The 8301-nt window shown below is 62.3% G+C and overlaps 1 protein-coding gene across 5 annotated transcripts; it reads right to left on the reverse strand.

The window, feature by feature from the left end:
* Window positions 1-1236: 1236 nt before the first annotated feature.
* On the reverse strand, window positions 1237-5878 carry ARSA (arylsulfatase A). 5 transcript variants are annotated; one of them, XM_067010551.1, is made up of 9 exons: window positions 5762-5878; window positions 5133-5370; window positions 4676-4916; window positions 4377-4595; window positions 4128-4297; window positions 3681-3805; window positions 3461-3588; window positions 3114-3216; window positions 1237-3020 (listed from the first exon to the last, which is right to left on the reverse strand). In XM_067010551.1, exons 2-9 carry the CDS (start codon window positions 5348-5350, stop codon window positions 2701-2703), a joined length of 1524 nt encoding a protein of 507 aa, XP_066866652.1. In that variant the 5' UTR covers window positions 5351-5370; window positions 5762-5878; the 3' UTR covers window positions 1237-2700. The 5 variants fall into 5 exon arrangements, with proteins under 5 accessions (XP_066866652.1, XP_058936540.1, XP_066866654.1 ...); XM_059080557.2 differs by having other exon boundaries at window positions 5133-5385; window positions 5762-5875; XM_067010553.1 differs by having other exon boundaries at window positions 5133-5385; window positions 5699-5868.
* Window positions 5879-8301: the final 2423 nt, after the last annotated feature.

Genomic DNA, 8301 nt, shown 5'->3' on the forward strand with positions numbered 1-8301 from the left:
GCCTCTACAAAGAGGGTGCATCGCACTGAAGCAGCTGAAATGATGAGAAACAAGCTCTTCTGCTCTCAGAGCATCACAGCGAGACCACAGGTGGAGGGGCGCGGGGAGAGCCTTGCGTTCAGAGGGTGGCGTGAACGCCCGGTCGGGTCTCAGCCGCCGGGGAGGCAGCCCTAACCGGTTCAATCATTTCCCGCACCCCTGCCCCGCGCCGCAGTTGTGCTTTTGTAGCACCAGGCACTCTTCCTTTGTGGTATTTACTACGGTTAAATTTTTTTCTTCCCGTTTCCTCGAGACACAGTTGACACAATCACGATTAATATTTTATTTCTACTGAAGTGTAAAATATAGATGGCGTCATAAAGGGCACGCAAGCTACACACTCAAATGCGTAGCTCGAGCGCATTATACATACGTGTGCACCACGTTTCCACGCCCCCAGTCAAGACAGAGAACTTCTGTAGCGCCTGGCGGTTCCCGACGGTTGTTCCCAGGCAATACGCACACACCGAAAGCCGGGAAGCTGAGTTTCCAGCACACGGAACCCCATTTGGTCTGAGGGCGCAGGGTTGCCGTTCATCTCCTCTGCTAGACATGAAGCGCCACAGGGGCAGGGCTGAGTGCCCTCTGTGGATTCGTGCGCTAGCCCTAAGCACAGCCCTGGGTGGTAAGTAAAGGTCTGTGGAACTCATAACGTGACACTCAGCACCCAGCTGGGCAACAGACCCGCACGAGGCGCCGGCAGGTCACGCCTGGGTGTTGGCACTCATTTATTCTTGCCGGAGTGTTCGAGCTCCGGATGTGATACAGAGATCTCGCGCACCTGCTTCCATTCCTCTCTGTCCTCATCCTGAAACCAAGGCACCTCGAGGTGACTGCAGGCCCCCTGAAGAGAAGCTGCAGGCTGCAGGGGGTGGGCATGCCCAGACCACACGTGCACGTGGGCCCTCCTTACGTCAGCGGCAGTGGCTTCCCCCCAGGAAGCCACCGCCCTATGGGGGCAGCGCCAAGATACAGCAGGATTTGGGGCACGGTTAGTGCAGCCCCCAGAGCAGACTAGAAGCGATGGGAGAGTCACATGGAGAACACAGACGGGGCCTCAGCACACGGTATCCGACACCACAGGTCACTCAGGAGGACCCCTGGACACACACACACACATGCCCTCTACACGTCCCGTTCACAAGTCATTCCAGCAAGACTGCTTTCAGCTGCAAGCAATAGACAAGCCAGCAGCACTTGGCTTAAATAGGCTGGTTTATTTCTAACACGGTGAGCTCTGGAGGTACATGGCTGGAGACACTCGTTCAGCGGATGCACGGTGCCCGGTCAGGGCCAGTGATGCTGCAGCGCCATCCTCACCTGCCCTGGAGGATGAGTGGTGCAGAAGACCCTGGGGTTCCAGCAGGCTGCCGCTGACCTTTCACTGACCAGGACCCTTGGTCACATGCCTCTCTTGGACCAATCACTGGACTGTGATTGGCTCAGACTGGCCACTACCCTCCTGGAGCTAGGAGAGCCTGTACCTCCGAGGTCATGGGGCCTCTGGCCACCAATGAACAAGTGAGGACTGTTACTAGGAGGCGAAGGCTGTTTGGTCTCCCATGAGGACAGGACACCCGCGTGGGGCCCTGAGCACCCAAACAGCACTCTTCTCCCTCAGCCAAGGCTGAGGGAGCATGTGGGGTGTGACAGCCGCTCTAGGAGCATGTGGCCCCGGATCGGTACACACACAAGGGGCCCCCGGGAGGGCTGCGTGCCACCACGCAGATGCCCCTCCGCGGAGGAGGTGCCAGAGTCAAAGATGAGCATCTTGCCCTGATGACGGGCACCCCGGCCAGCTGCCGGGGCTGACGCACGAGGGCTGTGGGGTGGGGCGGGTGGGCCACCCTGAGGAGTCTGGGTTCTATTCTGAGCACGATCGGAAGCCTGCGGTTTTGAGCACAAATGGAGCCAAACCTGCTTGTTTTTAAGAGATCACTTTGCCGGGTCGGGAATGGCTCCCTTGGGGGCAGCGGCGAAGCCAGGAGACTGGAAATGTGTGTGCAGGTAGGAAACGCAGAGTTTTGGAAGGGGCACGGGGGGCCGAGGGGAAGTCTCTGGAGCTGCTGACGTGCCTTCCTCAGAGCTGGCAGGGCCCCCCAGCCCACATCACCGCGTAGACCGTGTAACCCCTCACCTTCCTTGAGACAGGTTTCTAACAGCCAGGGCGGACCAGCTCCTGTGCTTCTTCCCCGGGGAAAACCTGGCTCTCTGGGCACTCTGCGTCTTCGGGGCCTGCTGTCGGCCATGCCCTCGGCCCCTCCTCACCCCGCCGTGGCGCGACGTAAGAGCACCTAGCATTGCCCTGCGAACGGGTGAGCTCACACTCGCCGCCTGTCTGCGCTGACACAAGCAATCACCGGGGGGAGGGGGGCAGCTCCGGAGCCAACCTCTCAGTGGCTGGGTGACCTCAGACGACCTGCTGGACCTCTGCACGCCTCAGGTTCCTCATTTGTAACAGGCAGAACAACACCTATCTCAGGGCTATCGCGAGGACCATGTGAATGACCACACCTACAAGTGTCAGCTGGTGTTATTCGCATCCTCGGGTACAGACCGCCTCTACACACCCACGGCACAGCAGTGAACCATCCCATGCCTGGGTGGGGCGAGGGCGCGGGGCTGGCCTCCGCCCGCCCGCCCGCCCGCCCGCCCGGGCTCTCAGGGCTGGCGCTCAGGGCAGCTGCAGCAGGATGGCCTGGGGGCGCAGCTGGGCTGACAGCAGACCTGCAGGGCAGGGTCCTCGCCCCGGGCTATCTGGCTGGGGCTGAAGGTCATGGCAGCATCAAACTGGGCCTTGAGCAGCTGAAGTTGCTTCAGAGCCTGCAGGGCCTCCGGGGCGACCTCAGCCACACCGCCCAGGAGGTTGTAGCTCTCACCAGGGTCCTCAGACAGGTCAAAGAGCAGCGGGGGCTCGTGGGCGGTCAGAGGGCTAGAGGCATGGCAGGCAGGGTCCGCGGTGGTGTCGCTGTGGACAGAGCCTGGGGAGGGGGGCGCATCTGTGCACAGGGCAAGGGGAGGGGGTGGGCTCTGGGGCTACGGGTGGGGGGCAGGGCTGCGGGAAAGGAAGTTACCCTGGGTGAAGAAGTGCGCCTTGTACTTCCCGCTCCGCACAGCGAAGACCCCTCGGACCTCGTCTGGGTAGGCCGAGTAGAAGAAGAGGGTCTGCCGGGGGCTCTGGGGGCAAAGGCGGGGGTCTGCACGTACCCAGAGCCTCAGCTCTGCATCGGGCCCGGATGGACAGGGGCTCCCTGCCCGCCTGAGAGCCCCGGGGCGGCGCCACGCGGATGCCGCTCAGCAGAGGGTCTGCCTGGCCCCAGGGACTTCAGTTGCTGCCAGACCCACTCTCGGGGAGGCTAAGTTGGGGGTGGGCCCAGCGGGCGGCTGGGGGCGGCTGGGGTCGTGAGGTCATGGTCCCTACCTTGCCTGTGCCCAGCAGCAGGGGGCTGAGGTCAACGCCATCCAAGGTGACATTGGGCAGTGGGGCCCCTGCCAGGGCTGCCAGGGTGGGCAGTAGGTCCAGGGAGCTGGCTAGCTCGTGGGTCACACCTGCGGGTAGAGGGCTGTACAGTCCCTCCATTCGTGGTCAGGGTTGGGGAGGTGGGGCCAAGAGTCCAGGAGGAGAAGGCCTGGAGGCTGACCGGGAGCGACGTGGCCTGGCCAGAAGGCCAAGGCAGGCTCTCGGACGCCCCCCTCGAAGGTGGTTCCCTTTCCGCACCGCAGGAGGCCAGAGCAGCCGCCGTGGGACATCCGCATCGTCTCGGGTCTGGAACACACGAGAGATTATCTGCGATGAGGGGCCCAGGGTCTCTGGCCTGCCCCGGTGAGCCCAGCCCCAGACTTGTAAGTTACACATTTTGCCCAGAAACGGCCGGATGTGCCCGTCTGCTCCCTGTCCTACAAGACAAGCACCTCCACGTACTCGCGGCCCCCAGCCTCCCACACACATGCACCTGCTGTCATCACCACACACGGCCAGCGCCTCCCGAGACCCCCTTATCCCACTACGTCCTCGGCCAGCAGTCCAGATGGGAAGACCCCGGGCCCTGTGAGGGATGGACCAGCATCCTCTGCCCCCGCCAGAGTACCCGTTGTCTGCAGTGAAGAAGATGAGTGTCTCTCCGAGCAGCCCCAAGGCCCCCACAGCCGCCACCAGGGCCCCCACAGCCGCATCCAGCTCCATCAGGGAGTCCCCGAACGGCCCTCGGCCCGAGCGCCCCGAAAAGCTCTGCCCGCTGAACTGGGGATAGTGGGTGTGCTGGGGACGGAGACTGGAGTTAGCAGCAGGTGGGGATCACGGGCAGCCCCGGCCTGGGGGGGAGGCCACGATCACTCACGTGGGAGGCGTAGTACAGGAAGAATGGGCGGCCCTGGCGCTGGGCGTCAGCCATGAGGTCACGGGCGAAGGCCACGTAGCGGGCCTCAAGTCCAGGAAGCCAAGGGGGCTGTGCCTCCACCGACAGGTTGGCCAACAGGGGGACAGGGACCAGGCCCTGGTCGCAGCCGCCATCGCAGGGGGTGGCCGGCGGGAAGCAGGTCAGGTTCTGGCAAGGGCCCTGGGGGAGCAGCTCCTTCAGGGGTCTGGGCTGTAGGCTGGGGCTGCAGGGCCAAGGGGAAGGACCCCTGTGGTTCCTACCTGGTCATGGGAGTATGGGATGCCCAGGAATCGATGGAAGCCGTGGTGGGGGGGCAGAAAGGCCCCCTCAGGCCCCACCCCAAGGTGCCATTTGCCAGCTATCCCTGTGAGGTAGCCTCGGGCAGCCAGGACCTCAGCCAGGGTCACCTCCTCCAGGGGCAGGCCCCCCCGGGAGCTGGGCTCCAGAACGCCAGGGTACAGGCCCATCCGAACTGGGAGTCGGCCGGTCAGGAGGGCAGCCCTACAGGACAAGTCACAGAGTCCGTGAGACAGAGCAAAAGTGATGGAGATGAACACAAGGAGAAGGGGAGAGAGAGGACAGAAACAAAGAGACGTGAACGTCTCCATAGAGAGATGGAGACCCTCTTCCTCCCTCTGCAAGTCAGAGTGAATCTGGGAGGAACTGGACGGGCAGGGGTGGGCGTTCGGGGTGAGGGCCCCCGGTCTCCTTGCTCACCGGGAGGGCGTGCACAGAGACACAGGCACGTAGAAGTCTGTGAACCGCAGACCCCCTGCGGCCAGCCGGTCCAGATTGGGGGTGGTGGAACTGGGGTGTCCGTAGGAGCCCAGGTCCCCATAGCCCAGGTCATCAGCAAAGATCAGCACAATGTTAGGTGGGCTGGTAGCAGCCAGGCCAGCGGCCAAGGCCAGAGTGAGGGTCCACAGAGCCGCCATGGCACATGGCACAGACAGGCCTGTAACAAGAGACCCTTGGGAGAGAAGGCAAACTGGTTCCAGAAAGCTCTATCTCCAAACCCCAGATGCAAGGCACTACCCTCCCCTGATACCCCAGACCCTGGCACTAACCTCTCCTGAGACCTCAGACCCAGGCACTACCCTCCCCTGAGACCCCAGACCCAAATACTCCCCCGACTGAGACAACTCCTTTCCTAAAGTCCCAGCGAACTCGGCACCCTGAGACCCTTGACCTCAACACAATACAGAAGCCTGGAGCCGGGGATCTAACTCCCTGGAGATCCTCAAGGGCCAGGACACCTTTAGATTCTTAGGCGGAGATCTGACCCTCTTCACGTAAAGGTCCCGGCCCAGGCTCGTGATCAGGGGCAGAAGTCCCAGGACACTGACCCGCGGGCGTCCGCGAAGCGGGACGATGGCAGCTCACGGCCGAGCAGGGGCGAACGCAGAAAAGTGGGCAGCCGTGCACTGTGCAGGAGCTTCCGCCTGGCCCGGCCCCGCCCCCGGCCCGCCCTGCGGTCCGCCCCCTGACCCCGTGACTTCCGCGCGGCCCGCCCAGGGGCGGGGCGCCGGGCCAGGCAGTGGGTGCCAGGCCCGGAGGGTGTGGCGAGGGCTTCTCTGACCGGGGTTGGGGCGGGGTCGCGATCCGGCGGCGGGGGGCGGCCTGGGCTGGGGGCGGCGCGGTCGTGCGCGCTCTCTGACCCGGTTTGCGCCCCGAGGCAGTTGGCGCCAGGTGCGGGGCGGCGGTGCTGGCAAGCGGGCTGCCGGCGTTCGCGCTCGGCGCGCGGTGTGTTCCTTAAGGGGGCTGAACCCGGAGAGTGTGGACCGAGCGAATCGAAACAAAAACCGTGGAGCCCGCGGGGTGCTGGCTTTTCCTTCAACACTACTTTTGGTGTTTTTCTTGAAACAGGAGATCAAAATTTCTTCCCAACCCTTTCCCCTCCGTTCATGTGTGTGTCTGTTGTGTGTCAGAGTGTGTGTGTGTGTGTGTGTGTGTGTGATGTCTCTGTGTGTGTGTGATGTGCGTGGTGGGGCGTGTGTGTGCTGTGTAGAGGGGCATCTGGGGTTTGCTCTGCGTCCGGGTTACACCAATGGGAAGGGCCCATCGAAAGCGGAGATGACGGTCCTGGCTCCATCACTGCACAGCTTTGGACGAATGACTTCACCTTTTTGGTCCGCAGTTTGTTCAGCTGTTTCAAAGTAAGAGAACGCCCCAGGGGGTGCTTAGGTGGGTCTCTTAGTGCAGCTGAGCACCCCACGTAACTCCCCCAGAGCGCCTCCCCACAGCAGCTCCCGTAGGACATTCGTCGCCCCCCCCAGCCCCCCCCAGGGCAGTTCTCAGGCTTCAGGGTCCCCCACAGGGTCGGACCTCAGGAAGAGTAGGATGCGGGCTGCTGGTTGGGGAGGGCTTCCCGGGGTTACTGACCCTGGAGCCAGTGGGAGAGTGGACAGGGCCCCTGAAAGGCCTCTGGTCACTGGGGTGGGGGCCAAGACACAGTTTCCACTGCAGCCCTGGCTGGGGAGCTGGTATTTTGCTGGTGAAAGATGAAAGCTCAAGATGAGAGGCAACGTGGGGGAGAAAATTGGAAGGGTAGCGACTCCCAGAGACACGGCTGGGCTTGCAGCTGCTGCTGGCCACGCGGGGAACGGAAGGGGCTCCAGTGAGCCACCCCCTTGGTGTCACATTCCAGTGTGGTTTCTGGGCCGGTGCGTGGGCGCAGTATGGGGTGGGTGGCCAGGACAGAAAGTTTTTCCGTGGCCCAGAAATCTTTGAACTTGTAATTGGAACTATCACAGCTGGTTGGCGCTGTGAATCGGAGTTTAAAAGGAAACAACCAAAAGCACTTTCTTCCCTCTCTGCTGCAAGCTGGGAACTACCCCAGGCAGCGGAGGACCTGCCCTTGTTCTCTGGAAGAGCCGGCCTGTGGTTGTAATGTTATGCAAATGGCTGGCACTTTCCCCTGCAGTCTCTGGAGGCCGTTCTGGTGTGTGCACGTGGGACGGCCGAGCCAGCCCAGCCCTGACCTCTGGGTGGGGGGAGGACGCATGTGCCGCCAGCTGTGTTGGTTCAAAGCCGAGCTCTGCGGGCGCCAGAGGCTTTTGGAGATGTGAGCCTTTCTTGGCTTTGCTGCGGGAGCAGGCAGGAGGGTCAGCTTGGGACAGAGCCCCGGGGCGAGGCATCCTGCCAGGCTGCGGAAGTGGCTCTGGGCATTGCTAATTTGGAACTAACACCCACAGTTAGGAGAGGGGCCCTGGGAGCGGTGCGTGCCTGCTCTTTCGGCGCCTAGGGCAAGGGAGGGCCTCCCATTTCCTGGGCCTGCCTGGGGTGAGCGGGGTGGGCCAGCCGCTTCATGGAGAACACTTGGCCCACCTGAAGGGCTTCTGCAGGGGTCCTTGGGACTGGCGGATGTGGGGGACCCAGGACACCGAAGACCATCTGTGCGGGCCTCCACCTCCTCCTTTGGGTCTGCTCCATCCACTTTGCCCTCAGCAACCATCATTCCTGTCCCCTGGATATCGGAGGAAAATGATCCTAGGTCAGGCAGGACTGACGGTGAGCACAGGTTCTGGATGTGAGGGGCTAGGACGGTGTTGACTGTTTGTGCTGTGGTTAAAACCAGTGCTCATGGCAGCCCATGTGAATGAAGCCAAGATGCTGGAAACTCTTTGGTTTAATACAGAAAAAGGCATCCAAAGACAGAGAGGGCTAGGAGTGTATTGTGCTTGACCTGCTCTGTTGTCCCCGAACTGTCCTCTGTGAAGGCCTGGAGGATGCTCTCATTGAGACATTGAGGTGGACTTTGGAGTAAGGAAGGGAAGCAGCAACACCCTTGCAAGGCTCCGGGAAGCGGGCCACTGTGGGACAGAAATGAAATGGGGTGAAAAGATGCTAGGGAGGCAGAGGCCACATGGCCAGGCAGGTATTGTCC

The sequence above is a fragment of the Kogia breviceps genome, chromosome 12 (assembly GCF_026419965.1).
Source record: "Kogia breviceps isolate mKogBre1 chromosome 12, mKogBre1 haplotype 1, whole genome shotgun sequence".
Taxonomy (NCBI): domain Eukaryota; kingdom Metazoa; phylum Chordata; class Mammalia; order Artiodactyla; family Physeteridae; genus Kogia; species Kogia breviceps.